This window comes from Microtus pennsylvanicus, chromosome 14 (genome assembly GCF_037038515.1).
Source record: "Microtus pennsylvanicus isolate mMicPen1 chromosome 14, mMicPen1.hap1, whole genome shotgun sequence".
Lineage (NCBI taxonomy): Eukaryota > Metazoa > Chordata > Mammalia > Rodentia > Cricetidae > Microtus > Microtus pennsylvanicus.
In genome coordinates, this window is record NC_134592.1 from 27,252,313 (window position 1) to 27,270,486 (window position 18,174).

Genomic DNA, 18,174 nt, shown 5'->3' on the forward strand with positions numbered 1-18,174 from the left:
CCAGAACGAAGGACCTGATGTGATGTGAGCTTTAACTCTATGATACACTAGAGCGGCACAGAGGGAGGCTAACTAGGAATTGTAGGTCAGCAGAGGCGAAGAAAAATAAAAGAGGCTTGTAAAAGCTTATGCCTAAGCACACATAAATTCCAGTTGACATCTCTCTACCTAAATCCATCCTCCTGGATAAAATTATACTGTATATATCAAGAATTCAGTTGGGAAGAGGTTTGCTGCCAAGCAACCTTAAAGGAGGTGAGACACTTGGTGTGCGGCCCAGGTGGGCATATATCCGCGCAGCTATGGAAACACACAGCTTTCGAGTTGCCTGAGATGCAGTCTGAAGTTCAGCTATGTGCCAGGAAAACTCAGAAACAAAGGGGTCTGGAAAGAGAAGCCTTATCAGAAAAATCGGAGGAAAAGCATTCTAAAGGAAGTTTGTAATTATTGATAGCTGTATTTGCAGAGGTACTTAGTTTTATTTATATTATAAATGTGTACTTGACTTGCCCAATGCTAGAATACCCTGGAAAATTAAAAAACTTAGATTTAACTGAGGATTGGATTCAAAAAGCATTCTGTGAATTGTCCAGAAATGATGGTTTAGAGTCAGACACGTTCATTTCCTACCCAACATCCTGACAGGTTTTACAAAGGGCTTATGATTCCGATGGATTGTCCTGCAGGGACATAAAATTTTTATAGCCAGGGTGTGCAAGAGTCAGCGAATCTTTATGTTCTGTATTTTTCAGTCTATAGTACAGCTAGCTTTTTGAGTTGTATCCTATTGGTTTGGTCAACGTAAAACTCAGGAGAAACTAAGGATTTTCAGATGGAATCATTTCACCCTCCCAGTGGATCTCCAGAGGACTAGACTAGCAGAATGAATCCAATCATAGGAAGTAAACCTCAGTGCCTCCCCCTGTGTTCATAGAAAGAAAGACATAAACTATTTGGGACCACGAGGCTCTCTCCACACACATACTCTAAGAGCCTGTCCTTTGAGACACTATCCACCGTAAAACCATTTCACTTGTACATAAATGTGTCTGTGGACAATGGCTTAAAAACTGAAAGGTTTTTCTGTGAGGGGGAAGGAGAACCAGGGGGAAAATATGAAAACATCTTGACATTTCCATGTTTTGTTTGAAGAAGAAAATTACAAATTGCGATACTCATTATGACTCTTGCATGCCTAAATGCACTCCTTCAGACAAGAAAATGTCCAGTCCTAGTGGAAACACTGTTCCTTTCATCAAAAGAACACTAGGACTTTTACACAGCTCAGACTTTGAAAATACACAAGGCTCAGTCACTCAGTCAACAGATGCTTTTGAGCATCTATTATGTGCTTGACACGGTACATTCCAAACAAGGTCAAAGTGATGAGAATTAGATGCTTTTTAATACTGCTTTTTATTTATGTTTTCCCAAGCTTTCAAGAGTTGATTTGTACAAGTTCATTAGTAAAGAAAACAATGATTAATACTAAAGGCATCGGTAACACAAGATCTCTTCGGCTGTAGACATGCAGAAGATACTGTGAGTGGACTTGTACTGGAGATCAAACCAAGAGAATTCAAGAGCTGAAACACTGGCACCAAAACATACCCACTTTGCTTATGTCTCTGAATTCTTTGTTTGAAAACATTTCATAATTTAACTTGGCAAGGTGACATGGATCAGGTGGCAAAGACCCACAGGATAAAGACAGAGGCAAAAACAAACTATAATTTTAAATAAAACAAAGAATGAGAATGACTAGTTACTTGAGCCAAATCCATTCTTCCACCCTCAGAGCATAATCAAGTGTTATCAGAGGACTGGAAGGACAGAAAGGAAAAAGCTCTAGAGACCACAGAACAGAAATTCTGGTGGAGAAGTGCTGGATGGAGCTTCTTACGGCATGTCCTTCAGCTGCCCATAACTGCCTATAACTGGATCTGAAGTCCTTTCCAACAATCAAAAAGAACCAATTGGGTCTCCAGTCATTGCATACCACCCGCTGAGGCTGATACAAAGCTTGAAATTATTCTGAGAATTTGTGGCTTAAAGCACAGAGTATTGCAGGTTATGACTCCTCTCCCCATCCCCAAAAACTTCTACTTTGTCCCAATCTCACCTTACAAAGGTGAATGCAGAATAAAAAAAAGTTAACATCTGCTTGCATCTAAATGGAACAATAGCTTGGATCTTTACAATTCGTTCAGTGGAACCAGGAAAAAGACAACAGGCAGAATACTATTCTTTGAGCTTTGGACATCAGACAAAAGTTGTTTGTCCAAAAAGAAAGAACAGAAAGAAGCTAAGCCATAAGGTTGCTCCCAGTTTTCTTTCCTGAGAAAATTTCTAGACATAAAAGCAGAAATGGGGATCTAAGATGGAGGCCAGCTGACTAGACGAGCAATTGCTAAGAGGTAGGAGAGGCCCTGAAAGATCACACAGAACTAGAGAAAACACACACAAAAGATCACAGACTGCATGCTCCAATTTACACTTTCTTAAGAATGGGTGAAAAAAACATATGTTGATACCAATTCAAAGAATGAATGTTTTGGAGTAGAAAGGACTAACTGGAAGAGGCACAAAGGAAGCCTCCGGGAAGATGAAAAAACTAGGGTGTTGTATCTATGGGGGTGGGTATTGCTTTTATACATCAACGATCCATGAATTTCTCTGTCTACAATTTTTTCTTTCTTACCCCTGAAAAGAATACAGAAGAAATTGAAAGAATGAAATGAAATTATACTTGTTAGCTCTATTTTACAGGACAAGATAAAGTCGTTTACATTTTTATCTTTAGATGTGAATTTAAATGTAGGAAATTATGAGTCTCTACTGAAAATGCATTAAAACCGTATCTATATGATACTAACAAGGCACTATAAGAATTATCTTCTGTGAACTAACGGGCTCTCAGCAGATTATTGCCATCTGTCAATAAGTAACTAGCCAAGTATAGCAGAAATGAATGGGCTATAGTTAAATATAAGCAATAAAATGTATATAAATACATCATTCTGGAGATGAAGAGATGACAGAAATGAAATTAGTAAGGCCACAAATTCCAAAAACTCATACTAACCCCTGATGAACTATAAGACCCTGAATCAGGAAGAGTATTTCTCCTGAAGTCGTAGATCCAATTGTTAGTTGCACTCTGTAAAAGCCAGCGTTTTACCCGAGTCTCCACTTCTTTTCATGCAGAGTTACACAACGCAGAAGTATAAGCAAGCCCCACTCCTGTTGAATCAGATGTCGCACGTGTGTTTAATATCAGCGCCTGTTTCACATGGAGGACACTCCAAGTGCCCTTGTGCCAGGCCAACTATAAGCAAAAGTGATTGTCATGGACAACAAAATAGAATTAAAAGTCCCTAGCCCTTGAACTGTTCCTGGGAATATCTGCTCTTTTGTTCTTGATCATCCTTGGTTTGACCTGCCTTTCTCAGAATTCCCTTAACCTTAAGACCTTGAGGTCTGTAGGAACCAGAATAAAAGGCAGACTCAAGGATAGGACTTTGGGTGTTACCTTTGCTGCTGTCCTCTCAAGCATACCTCTCTTGGATCTGCCTTGCCTTCCAGATCTTATCTTTGAGATTCCTTGTGGTTCCCCTAAGATTTTCTGTCTCTTCCATTGTTAGCTCCTGACTGTCTATTGCTCCTTAACATGCAGAAATGTAATCAATTTGAAAATTCTGGTCTTGTTACTGGCAAAATCAGTCCTCATGATGTCCTTATTTAAAACCAATAAAGAAAAGAAAAGAAAAGAAAAGAAGAAAATAGCCCTTTCCCAAATAACAAGGTAGCCACTAGAAATTACAGTGGAATTGATGTTCACAAAAAGTTAATTAGTGCAGCCAATGTGAGCCTAAGCCCTGTGTATTCCAATGTGCCTTCATTAGCAGGCTTCCATTGACAAGTCCTGAAGACATTCTCAGGTAAGATCCCATACTTAGAGGTGAATAGAAATGGGAATATCTTTGTCTTTCCATCTAACAGATTCTTCACTTGGAGTAAATCATTTGTCTCCATACATCTTGCTCTGTCTTTTAACTAACTGGATCACAGTTGCATCTGTTTTCTGGGACTGTTGCAGGTTAGAGTGGGGGTCAGGGAGACGATGAACTGAGCACCGTGGTTGGCACATGGTAAAATGGTTAAAATTGAAAAATTATGAAAACGATAGAAGGAATAATTATGTGCCTTTAAACGTCATTTAGGATACTGCCTATCAGACCACACAAGCAATCTGTACATCCATAGGGAGATGTAGCAAAATCTAACACTGATGTATACTGTTCATTATTTAGGGATCAGCCTCTGAGATTACTGCTGATTTCTCTTCAGTATACACATACACGCACATGCGCGCGCGCACACACACACACACATATACATACATACATTCATACATACATGTGATAGACATAACACCAAAGGGAGGAGATTTTGAAGTCTCTGGACTTTCATCATTATTATAACTATCCTAAGTTTGTAGCCTCATGATTTTGAATGCCTATAAATGTCTAGTTCTTCAAATATTCCCCTGAAATACTGCTGCTTACACATTTACCATTCTGTTTCCCTTGTTCAGAAAATAAATAAATTTGACACACATTCATTCTATTTTTCATGAGCATTGTATTTAACTTTATGATAATTACATTTGCAAGAGATATATTTTTAACTTTTTGAAAATGAATTTGAAGAACAGGTTCTCCAGGTGCTATGACATGTGCCACGCCTTACACTTCAAATATGACTCAATTTATGACAGTCTTATAAGGTATGATCTGCAAACATCTGCTTCTTAGAAGCATACAGAAATTAATTTTCCCAAGGTACCACAGACACCGAGACTCAAGATATCAACCGAGTAGACCTTCCCAATGCACACCAGGGTCTCATCCACTGTGCTACATGACTTAGGCCAGATGAAGCTATGGAGCGGGCTCAGTTGGCAAAGTGTAGGCCATGAAAACACGAGGACCAGGAAATGTGGCATAATCTACATTCCTAACCCTGGGGAAAAAGAGGCAGAGGATCCATTGAATTTGCTGGCTGGCCAATCTAGCTGAAATAGTGAGTTCCAAGTTCAGGAACAGACCCTGTGTCAAAACCTAACAATACACAGGGCCACCACTCCCTGGGTTCTACAAGGATGCACAGACATATGCACATGTACTTTTCCTATAAACACATTCAAACACACACACACACGTGTGTAATAAGGTAACACAGATAACATCTAATCTAGAGAATGTGAATCTAAGTATCTGGAGATACAGTGAACTCTTCTTGTGTCAAAATAACTTAAGAAAGTCTAATTCAAATGCCTCACCTGAATTTTAAAGCAGAAACTCTCAAGGGATTCAGAATTCCAGAAGACAATAAAACTTACAACCCAGAACCAGGCCTTCATGTCAAATATGTTGACCATGGAGACCTGATGTGGGATTCCTCTCTGTATGCTGTGAATATCATTGGTTAATAAAGAAACTGTCTTGAGCCCATGATAGGGTAGAATAGTGCTAGGCAGGGAAACTAAACTGAATGCTGAGAGAAAGGAGGCAAAGTCAGGGAGAAGCCATGGACCTGCTGCTAGAGACAGACGTGCTGAAATTTGCTTGTAGACCATGACCTCGTGGAGATGCACAGATTAATAGAGATTGGTTAAAATAAGATGTAAAAGTTATGCAATAAGAAGCTAGAGCTAATAGGCCAAGCAGTGATTTAATTAATACAGTTTCTGTGTGTTTATTTCAGGTCTGAGCAGCCGGGAATAAACAAGCGGCCTCTCCTACTACAGAGACCATGTTCACCTGAAGTCAAGAACCGTTGCCTAATAACTAATGCACATTTTCAGCTTTTGTTATTTCTAATAATGGCTGCATAAACTAAAAGCTAGCAAGAATAAGATCTATTCTATCCAAGAGACCCAGATTTAAGTATCCATTCAGCTTCTTCCTGTGACTTACTTCAGTTTTCTCACTGTCAAGATCAAGACATAATGTCCTATTTCTTCAGGATTTGGGAGGCTTAAAAGATTGAAAATATCTTCATTAATGTCCTAGTATGTTTGATAGATTAAGGATATGATAAGAATGTCAAATACCTTATTAGCATAATAATAAAACTACCACCATGCTTCTAATTATTATCACCTTCCTATTTAAACCAATGTTTCAAGAAGCTAAAATGCACAATTGAATTTCACAGTGTTAGAGACAGGACTGGCATTTAAGTCAGTTTTATTCTAAAGGAAATTAGTTCATGATTGTGTACCTTTTAGAATACGTTAAATATGCAAATTGAATTCTTCAAATGTTAACTTATTACAAGTACATTTCCAAAATCAGTATTCATTAATGCTTCAGTGACATCTGTCAAAATTTGAGTCCTACACATCCAAGACGGCAGTTGTTAAAAAGGGAAAATGCTATTCCTCATCATTATATATATATTGGATTCTAATAAGAGTGATTAGGAAATACTATAATACCACTCAGATTTTAAAAAACAGGTAATGGTAATCAAATAGAGCAAAGAAGGCAATTTAAAGATGTGTGACTTACAATATAATGCTTGGAAGAAAAACCAAGAAGTGTTCACTCTAAACTATGAGAGGCCTTTGCTCTCACTTGACTTGATAGCTGGAATATTTTTTTCTTTGAAAACTCTCTTCTTCTGTACCATATTTGCCTACCAGACACTCACACGATGCTTAGTTTCCTTCTTCAATGGAAATGTCCCTAGGAGCAGCTGCACTGCTTCGTGGAATGTGAACCCCATACACTTTACTCCATGGCTCCTGACCACAAAGTGCTCATTTCTTTTCTACTGAAATCCTTTGACATGTGTATTCCCCCATGAGACTGTCATGTCTTATTCATGGCCATGTCTATGAATAGGAAATATCTGGCTAGTTAATAAAAGATGAAGAACATTCTGAACAACCTTATGAGTAAACTTAAATGAGGTTGGATGGACAGAAAGAGAATACGGAGGTGTGGAAACACCTAGCCAAACACACAAATGCACCATAAAAGTGTGATGCTCATGTATGCATAAAAAGCCTAGAGACTGAATTAATATACATACTTCTACCCACTTGTTTGCGTACTATATAATGTAGTTATTGCTGTTTTTTTCCAAACTAAGTGGGAAGTGCTTTTTTTAACAGTCTTAATCAATACATCAACCTACATTAACAGATAAATAGATCAACACAATAAATAAAAAGAAAAGGCCAATCAATAGCCAGCAGCGCAGCTTAATAGCCACTCCTGCAGAAAACTGCCTGAAAAGGTGCCGCACACTCCACTATCTGCACGATCCACGGCTGCTCAATATTGATCTGTTGAACACAAAGAACATCTATTATCACATGCCAGTGTGAACCCAGCAATTTCTCCACCAAGCAGCCTGCAATGTACAGTTAGCAGTATAGCACGGGAGAACTATCTGCTGATGGTACCTGGAGCCCCACATTAATTCCCTTCTTCTTATCCCACAAAGCCAATATAAATGCTTCATTCCTAACCCAGGCAATCAAGGTGTGTTCAGGGCTTGTTTATATGCCTGGGTTGTTCTCATGTATCTCCAGAGCACTAATGAAACAACACGATCTGAGAACTGATGCAACTCCAAACGTAACATGGTAAGTGGTTAAGAACACAGGAAAGAAGAGATGTGCGAGGCTCGATATTGGTGTTCTCACGAAGTTTCTAGAAATGACAACATATGTAGCTATGTGGAAAAGATACAGATTTTGTGCAATGTGGAAGAGAGAGAGAATGGGAGTAGCATTGCCATACAATGTGGTAAAGGACTCTCGATTCTCCTGACAGTATAATGATGGAAGTACGCTTCAGGCTCCTGGTCTTGACTTGCAATTCCATAGAAAATGCAATACCCCCCCCCAAAAAAAAAAGAAGTCTCTTTAAGAACTGTATTTTAGACTGGAGGGGAAAGGAGAACATTAGTAGGGAAGCTAATGATAGCTGTTGGCTTCTAGTGGGTGGAAATCTGTTTTCTTTAAGCTGATCCCCATGGAATGTTAGTCATACTCTAATGGATGGATCTACATCTAACCTATGAGTAAGTACATAGGAAGCACAAACTGGACAAAGTGAACTATAAGTTAAAAGAAGGTGCAAAGCTAGGAGGGCTTGGGAATGAACCTGGGGGGACTTACAGGAAGCAGTTGGAAGTGAATATGACCAAAATACATTGTACACTTGTATTAAATTCTCAAAAAGATTAATGGAAATGTTATATTAAAAAAAGTTACTAAGTTTACTAAGTTTTCTAGTATGTTACTACGTTTCATTTCTTTTGTTGTTCTTCAACAAAACACAAGTGTTATCAGCTGGACCTCAGATGGTACTGACTGAGCAGGGATGATGGGTTTGACATGTTCCCAGGAGAGCTAAAGACTGTCCTCAATGAATGTTACTTAGCAAACATCTATGTCTTTCTATGAATCCCTCATTACCTCAAAGGTGTTTCTGATAGTATCAAAAAGCCCTCAAAGCTGACTTAAGAGAAGGAACTCCTCCTGGTTTTACCTTTACAGAAAGCAATGGAAGACCATATCTTAAACTGTGAGTAGCTGTTAGTAAAGCAATTATACTGGAGTTTCTAATCAGATGATTTCTTTTCTATCCCACACAAGGGAGTCATCCTTACACACAGTAATCAGCTCGGGAAAAAGTGTCACACTTTAATGATTATTGTATCTTTGTGAGATGATATTTACACCACCACATTTATTAACTCACTATGCAAACACAAAGGATAGTGGAACAAAATGAAAACCACTGAGGGTTGCTGCATCATACCATGAATTAAAGTTTTAAATGTACATTGTACCCCCGGAAGCAATATCTATGTGACAACACCTCAGAATTGTAAAGCAAAAATAGTTTTGATAAATATACAGTGCTCATTGGTGTTAGAAACAATGTTAGAATGAATGACCCCCCCAATCCTAACACATATACTCTTCTTTAGTGCTTTAAAAGTCACTTGGATATTATTAACTAAATACCTATTATGGAAAATACGAAACCAAGCCATTTCCCTGTTGATCAAGTTGCTTTTCTTGGATGTGCAGTAATAAATCAGCATGTTTTCACTAATTAAGGATAGATAAATAGATGATAGATAGATAGATGAGATGGATAATAGATAATGATAGATAAATAATGATAGGTAAAGATATAGATAGATAATAATGATAGACAGATAGATAGATACATGATAGATAGATAGATGATAGATAGGTAGACAGACAATAGATAGATAGATGATAGATAGATGATAGAGATGAATAGATAATGATAGATAGATAGATAATGATAGAAGATAGAAAGATAAATAGACAGATAGATGATAATGATAGATAAATGACAGATAGAAGATAGATAGGTAGACAGATAGATGGATGGATAGATAGACAGACAGGCTATTCTACAGAGTACTCCCAAAATCAAAGTCAAGCAAATGTCTGATTTTATTGATGGCATTTCATTTGCAATGCCATGCACATGTGTATTATTTTGGTCAAGGACCGGCTGCTTGTAGCATGCAAGTCACCCAAACAATTAATTATTAAGAGACCCTATGTTCCTCCACATACAATTCAATTCCACCTCTTCGATATGCTCTTTATCTTTCCCTCTCTTCTTTTCTTAACTTATTTGATCCTTTCTTTTTCTTTTAATCCTTCCAACAAAGTCATGGCTTAGCTTGGTTTAAGCTATCCATGAGCTTGTTGAACTCTTTTAGTGACACCAGAAGATGACATTCTACTCCTTACACAGACTGGGTTTCTTGAATTCATTAGCATGAGGAAGGGCATAGGATAGCAGACAGTAAGCTTCATTCTGAATGTATTTATGTGACGAAACAAAAAATTACAACTAGAAGAGCCATAATCAATATAAAAAACAGTGGTTTACAAAATAAAGCAGTGAGCCTGGTTCTAGGTAGAGTAAACTGACTCTAATGTCAACTCCAAAAGAGAAAGTCCTACAGATAATTAGCACGACAATCTTTTCCTGAAAGAGCACCTACTGTAATACTTTCATTCAACTTTATATTTTAATATATTGACTTGAGTTTTATTAAAAGCTTATATCCAAACTTCACAGTCCTATCCAATAAACTTGGCTTCTATGTACTTATCTCATTTAGCAATTCACAATTCATGTACATATCACACCTAATAACAGAAGCCTTTGTACATTCTCCCCAAGAAGATGAGTCAAATAGAATCTGTAAGTGATTTGTTTTCATAAGTCTTCTATGAATGAAACTCCAAGAGATTTGTTGATACACTAACATCTAAAATGCATTTCTCCAAGTATTCACGCTTTGAAGCTAGTGTCATAAAAAGAGATGGCTTTCTACCAATTCTGGTCCAAGTACTTCATTAGATACCAACAATTTCTTCAAGTGTGAGAAACAGTCTCCTCTGGGATGAAGCAGAAGCGAATCATAGAAACCTAGAAAGAGTCCTGGATACTCTTGACCAGAAAACACTTGGCCCATGTGAAAAAAGAACAATAAAGCATTGGCAGAAAAATCCATACGTACCTTCTGAAGGTTGTGCACACCAACGATCATCAGAGGAACTTACCTTTTTGTTTTTTCTGTGTGCAAAGTCTCTTCCTTGACATTTTGTCCTACTTGCTGTTGGATGTACGTGCAATGGGAATAAGCTTGTGAGGATAAAGAGGCATTATGCCACCAGTGGGAGAAAACAAATGGGTCCTACTGAGCCTTCCACGGACAAATCGGAAGGAAAAGAAAAATACGATAGCACAATTCTCCCGGGTACCTTGGAATGGCACATAACTGCCTGTTTCAGAGTAGAATGGCTCTTCCAAATCATAAATATGGAAACCGGATTCTCAGTAACACTGGAGGACTCAGAAAAAACGATTGATGCCAAGCCTTTCCGCAGCCATCCTAGAACATAATGTTTTCCTCTAGATTGCCAGCTTCTCATTTGTTCCCCTTTAACAAACCAAAGACTCCAGAATACCTGTGGATCGCAAGGCTTCTGAGAAACTGGAAGTGGAAACTTCAAGAGATACCAACGCTTATGGTCAAAGTTGATAAATAAGGAATCAAGAAACACTAAGCAGCCACAATGGATTTTATACGTGTATATATAGTTATTATAATGGGCTCCCTTGTGTGTACTCTTCAATATAGCTTCACTCTTCAACATATTAATCTCCTGTACTTGTTTTATAAAACCAAACATTCCAGTGAATTTAGATCATGTTGTTCAAGTCTACCATGAAGACTGTGCTCAGAAAAATCAGATACTCAAAAGGGTCATCTAAGGCAAGTCCTTTCAACAAGTCTCAAGAATTTGATTATCTTGAAAATGGTCATGGCTAGGAAAATACCATGAGAAGGAGGTAAAGCCACAAGTTAAGATGCCCATGACACTAAAACATATTCAGCAGAAGCACTGGGTCACCTCCATGTAACCTGTCCGTTCTTAGAACCAAGTCAATTAATGTACCGGTTACACCACTGATGGGTGAAATAGTAATCATAGGATCTAGCCCAACATGAACTAAATACCCTGTGTGTGTGTGTGTGTTTGTGTGTGTGTGTGTTCTATACTTACAAATTAGGAGCATTTATATAAAGGACAGTTATACGTGCAATCTTTTTCTATAGTGCCCGTTAAGATTTCTCTGAGCCAGTAGGAAAAGTGTGAACTCACGGTCATTGCACTGGTTTCCCGAATATGATGTCATCGAGCAGTCACAGGTGAAGCCTTCCCATTGCTGCATGCAAACTCCTTGGTTGGCACATGAATCCTCCTGACACGTTGTACTGGGTCCTGGTAGTGTACAAAAATGGGTGTAGGTCGGGAGAAATAGAAGAAACATTAAAAATCAGTCAGCTAAGACATCACCTAAATCTATCACCATCATGCCCCAAACATTCAAAAACACAACCATCAAAAATATCAACCCAAGTACATGCAACAGGATTCAGTATATACAAAGTATGACAAAAATACATACTGGCCACAAACTATCAACAATTACACAGAAAAGGGAGAGGGCTGAACACATGTTCTCCTTTAGGTAGACTTTGCATGAAAGTTTAATGTTCTATCATTCAACTAGAAAGATGTATCATTTGGGGCAGGGATTTGTTATTGAACAATGATAAAGTATAAAAAAATGTATTCTCATAATTCTATTGAAATAAAACACATTTTTTATTCTGAAATCAGAAGACCTTAAGTCTATTTTGTGATGCTAGAATGGTGATAAGTAGAAAGGAGGAGGAGGGAAAATGAACTCAAATGTGCTGTATTCTATAGGTGCTAAGTAATTCACATAAATCATGTTATTAAGTCCCCCAACATCTCAAATAGCTAATTATGACAAACTCCATTCCATAGATTTAAAGTGCTAAACCAATTTACCTAAGGTCCCATATTTCCTCAAGAATGTTAATGCCACAGGGCGGTGGTGGTGCACGTGAGAGGCAGAGGCAGGAAGATCTCTGTGAGTTTGAGGCCAGCTTGGTCTACAAGAGCTAGTTCCATGACACCTAGGCCTGTTACACAGAGAAATCTTGTCTTGAAATCAGAGAGAGAGAGACAGAGAGAGACAGAGAGAGACAGAGAGAGAGAAGAGAAGAGAAGAGAAGAGAAGAGAAGAGAAGAGAAGAGAAGAGAAGAGAAGAGAAGAGAAGAGAAGAAAAAAAGAATATTAATGCTTCTTTAGAAAGATTAACATGGAGAGTGCTTCCTGACTTTATCAGAACTTCCCAGAGTCACCTGGGATTTTGGAAAAACGCAAATTCTTGGGGTCTATCCTGAACCTGCTGAACTGGAAAGTTCGAGGGAGACAGACATCTATCTTCCCAACCTTCAGAATTTTCAGTGCAGGTTTCAGTTTGAGACCACTGCACTACACCATACTGGTACTTAAGATTCAACATACAGGATAGGGCATGTCCTCTCCTGGGGCATTTCTACAGCAGAACATATGGGAGAATTATTTTGTTGTAAAGAGAAAGTATTAAACACTGGGATCATTTATCTCTTATTATTTCTATTTTTATGTGTCTTTACCTAATTATATGTAAATATAATGGTACAGGTACATAATTTCTAAGAGAATATCTACTCCCAAGGCGTTCTATGAATTTTCACATTTTCCTGATAGGAATAGAAAAATAAAACAAGTTCTACAATTTCATTCATACAGACAACTATTAAAATGTTTTTTTGGGAGGTTAGCCTGGCATCAATCTTCAACCATTCTTTTTTTAGTCCTAACTTATACTTTAACCTTGGGGTAAATATCAATAGAAATAGGTGAGCTAAGAAGAAACAGTGCAATATGCAGGCTAACTCCAGATTCCCCACGATCCACAGCAAAAGGTACGGGACCTTTGGCTCAACAAATGCCATCATCAGGAACAAAGGCACAAGAGTACTCATCAGAGGGAAGAAGACAAGTCTATTGCAATGACTCCCTCCGATTGAATTTCACAAGCTAAACTTCACAGAGGCAGAGAATGCTAAATGGAAGTCTGCAGGATTTTAAGGATGTGTGCTCAACAGAGATAAAGGACTAGAGAGGGTCCACCTTTTAGGTGGCAAGACATTTTGTATTTATTCACGAAGGGTGGAAGCAGTGCAGGCCATCACTCTTGAGACAAAGCTATTAGGAGATGACATAAGAAAGTTCAAGACAATTACTAACATCGGGGGACCAGCCCCTCTGCTGGGTTTCTGCGGCTCCTCTTTGCCGTGTGGTTCCGCCATGCGGAGATGAAAGGAGGAACACGGTCATGTTCTCAGTGGGTCTTACACTTGAACATTGTGTCCTGCGAGTTTCATTAACAATGGCAAATCAGGACAGCTTCTTTCAAAGGATAAAAGCTTCTGGGAAGTCCACAGGGCTCCCTAGCCAAACAGCTCTCACCAGACAATGGACTAGTAATTCAACTGTGCTCAAGAATCAGAAACACATGGAAGACTTTCCCTTGAAAGGCGAAAACTTCGAGCAAACACAGTAATTCTTTGCATGGTTACTGAATCTACAGAAAAGCCATTCTCCTCCCCTCTTACTGCCATATTTTAAACAGTTTAAAGGACCAGCATGCATGCCTCCTCGAGATTCTCTGTTAACTCCAAGCAGGATTCTTGTTATTCTTAGTGGTCACAGCCCTTATCTGCATCATTAATTTTTGCATGTGATAATGTCCAATTTAGCATTCTATTGTGCAGTATAACATCTTCCTTTAATTTTTCATGTTTTTGTTTTATCTATTTGCTATCCAAAGATTGATTGTTGCATGCCTTTTAGAAGTCATGTATTATGCTTCGGGTGGGTCCTTTTGGCACTCGGACTATATGCACTTAGAGGAAGTTGTTTCAATATATGACAAGCTGATATGAACTGTTCGACCTTTAATTTTCCTTTGTCTCATACTTTTAAACCATGAGTGAGAAGTTGAGTCATTTGTCTACAAAGAGAGCAGATGTAAATGTTTAACATCCGCTAAAGGTTGGTCAGGAATCAAACAGAGAAGGAAGTACAGGTCATTTCCAAATTCTTTTGAGCTGTGCCTCATACCATAAGGGTAAACACATGCAGACAACACTCAACAACTGACTGCATTATCATCTTCCAGCTGAATGCTTAATGACTGCACATCAGTCTGAAACCAAACGTGGACCTCTTTCCAAGGTTGTGACCAGAAGTCTCCTGCCTCCCATCCCTGTGTCATTTCCTACCAACTGTCCCCAGCTCACTGTGCACCAGCATCGTTCCCTTCTCTCTGACAATGTGCTGCTCAGAGTGTTGTTACCATGCCCATGACAGGGGCATCATTCGAAGGCTGTGAGCCAAGCACAATTCCAAGCCCCATGTAGCCCTACCACCTGGGAGTTCGATAAGAAATCTGAGTTGTAACAGGCCCTTTAGGTGTTTCTGACACCTTGCTCACATTTCAGGTCCTCTGCTCCAGACTTGAAGCCCATCTATGTCCTCAAGTTCCTTCATCCCTGCTGGAACCACAGTGTGAGCAACACCTCACGCAGCTTTCCAAACTGCTGACTTGTCTTTATTCAAGTTTCAACTCAAAGACAGCACGTTCAAAGCACCCTGACTGAGGACGCCCCCACCAGCATCATGCTCTCCATCAAGTCTTCTTGTTTGTTTGACTTAACAACTACATGATCTATAATTAATTCTGTGTGTTGATTCTTTTTCTGTTAATGGATAGATAGGACTTGCAGGCTTATGATTCACAGTGTGTTACTTTGTTATATATTTACAACTCAGAATGATCAATTAATTGAGGATACCTAGTAGGTTTATTACCTCACATGTGAATCACTTCCTGTATAGTTAGAAAAAGACTTAAATGTTGCTCCATTTGCAACTTTCGTAGAATGCATTGCATTGTCATTTAGTGCACTAAGCAATCTGTGCAATAGACCACCCAGGTTTAGTTCTCTTGGCTCACTGAAACTTTGTACCCTTAGATCAATTTCTCTATCCTCTGCATCCACCTCTTCCCCCAGTTTCTGTGCCTATCATTCTGCTCTCTACGCACAAAAGTTCAATTATTTAAATTCCATACAGATGAGATCGTATACATGTCTCTCTGTGCCTCACTCAGTTGACTTTGCATAAGCACTTGTATCACCATTGCCGCGAATTCAGTCTCTCTTTTGTTCCCCCGTATGTGCACACGGGCGCATGCCCGTGTGGGAGTACCTGTGCACATGTGTGCGTGTATATATGGAGGTCTGGGATCAGGCTCAGGTACCTTCTTTGGGTGTCTTCCATTTTGTTTGTCACTGGCCTGGAACTCATCATTCAGAGTAGGCTTGCTGACCTCCAGTGACAGATAGAAGGTGCTTACTACTATCTATGTTGTTTTGTTTTGAAGCAGTTTTTATTACTTCTTTGGAGTTTTCATACACTGTATTTTAGCCATATTCACTCCCCACCCTATTCTTCCAGCTGCCTCCTCCAACCTTTTAACATGGGCTCCAGGGCTTGAACTCAGGCCGTTTATGTCCCTAGATGTTAGTACAGTATCTCACCTTCCAAAAGCCAAATATGTAATATGAGGCATACCTCTTTATCCATTTAACTGATGACCACACCTAGGTCAATTCTACTTTTTAGCTATTATCGACAATGTTTCAGTGAATATCAGAATAGAGGCATTTCTTTAACACATTGATTTGGGATTCCTTTGGGTATGTGGCCAGCAGTAGCATTCTTATATCATATGCTAATTCTGTTTTCAGTTTTCTGAAGAACTTCAATACTGTTGTCAGTAATTATTGTACTCACTTACATTCCCACCAACAACACATAAGAGCTCCCTCTTCTCTGCTCTCCTCCAGCTTATCATAGTCATTTTAGCAGTTATTATCCCGTGAGTTATTAACTCATTGTGGTTTAATTTCTGTTCCCTCAATGATCTGAAGTGAACACCTTCTTATACTTGATACACATTGGTATTTAAGTCTTTTGTCCATTGTTTATTGGATCATTTCTTTGCCAATTACTTAATTGATTGGGTTCCTTACACGTTTGAGATATTTACCTATCAACAAATATTCAGTTTACAAATGTTACCTCATAATCCATAGATTGCATCTATACTCTATTAATTGTTCCATTACTATGTGAAAGTTTTTAGTTTCGTGCAATACCATTTTTTTGTTTTGTTTTTCTTTTGTTCTTAGTATTTTGAGCATCATGCAGGAGACCAGACAAATTTTACACGGCATTTCCTTTTGTTTTCTTCTAGTAGTTCTGTAGTTTGGGTCTGAGGCTTATTAAGTGTTTATAACACTTTGGGTTGATTTTTATATACAGTGAAAGATACTATAAGTTTATTCTGTGGGTATCAAAAATGATCAATGCTACTGAAAAGATAATTCTCTTTTGTAGTATGTTCATGCTACTTATGTCAAAATTCAACTACATAAAGTTGTAGGTTTACATCTCAGCTGTCTGTCCTGTTTAACTAGTCAATGTACCTGCCATATTGTACCCATGTTGTGCTGACCTCTAGCTATAAAATTACTATAGCTGCTACATCATTGCTGTAATTTTCATAATGTTATGCATCATAATGCAAGTATTTTTGTTTGTTTGTTAGACGGGTCCTGACCCACAGGTTGAGAACCACGGCTATAGCATAAGAACTCATGAATTGCCGGGCTGTTGTGGTGTATGTCTTTAATCCCAGCACTCACGAGGCAGAGACAGGAAGATCTCTGCGAGTGTGAGACCAGTCTGGAAAAAAAACTCATGAATCATTCATGAGTGACTGAAAGAATAAAGGATCCAAAGGAGGTAAGGTAGGAAGGTGAGAAGTAAAAGGAGAAAGGAGAGAGGTAAAAGAGAGAAGGTGTTTAGGAGAGAAAGGAGAAGGGATGAGAGGGGAAGGAGGAAAGGAAGATGGAAGAGGAAGGGAAGGAAGAAAGGAGGAAAAGAAGGAGGAAAAGAAAGGTTAGAGGGAAAAGACTGGGAAAGAAAAAGGGGAAAAGAAGAGAGAGAAAGATGGAAGACAGGAAGGAATGAGGGAGATGGAGAAGAATAAAGTAGATAAGGTAGAGATGGAGAGGGAAGGACTCATTTCATTAGTGTTTAAAGTGAGTTTTCCTAAAAAATAATTTTCTCCTAACATTTGTCAATAGCAGCTTACATGAGAAAACCTTGCCTTAAAGCCTAGCATTAAAATAAATAGTAGTATATGGCAGATCATGTTTTTCCTTCTAACAAAACTTAGGTACAATCAAATTCACCAAATATTGAGATAAGATTCTTGCGTCACCATGCCCAGGAATTAATAATTGTTTCAAATAAAATTGTGTTAAATATAGAAAAAAATTCTAAGTGATATTAGTAACTATATTATCTTATGAATATCTTATGAGTATATTCTATGGCCATATATTCAATGGACATATATGTTTTGGCCATTATATCTTCTATATAAATTATAACTATAGGAAAGAAAAGAAATGAAAGACATGTGCCATATAGGTGAAGTTGTTGGGGTACGGGAGTTTTTTTCCACTGCCTATCCTTTAATACGAGCTAACCTTGACTAAATCAGAATGAAAATATTACAATG

General features: G+C 38.4%; 1 protein-coding gene across 47 annotated transcripts in view; it reads right to left on the reverse strand.

Annotated features, from left to right (window-relative positions):
• Window positions 1–18,174, reverse strand: part of Nrxn3 (neurexin 3) — a 1,550,418-nt gene that overhangs the window by 765,378 nt on the left and 766,866 nt on the right. For all 47 annotated transcript variants that reach the window (XR_012907734.1, XR_012907733.1, XR_012907732.1 and 44 more), the window contains one exon: window positions 11,756–11,875. Coding sequence is in view for 39 of the 47 variants with exons in the window: in XM_075948192.1 (XP_075804307.1) it covers window positions 11,756–11,875 (120 nt within the window). In the remaining 8 variants the exon portion in view is untranslated. The remainder of the gene's footprint in view (window positions 1–11,755; window positions 11,876–18,174) is intronic.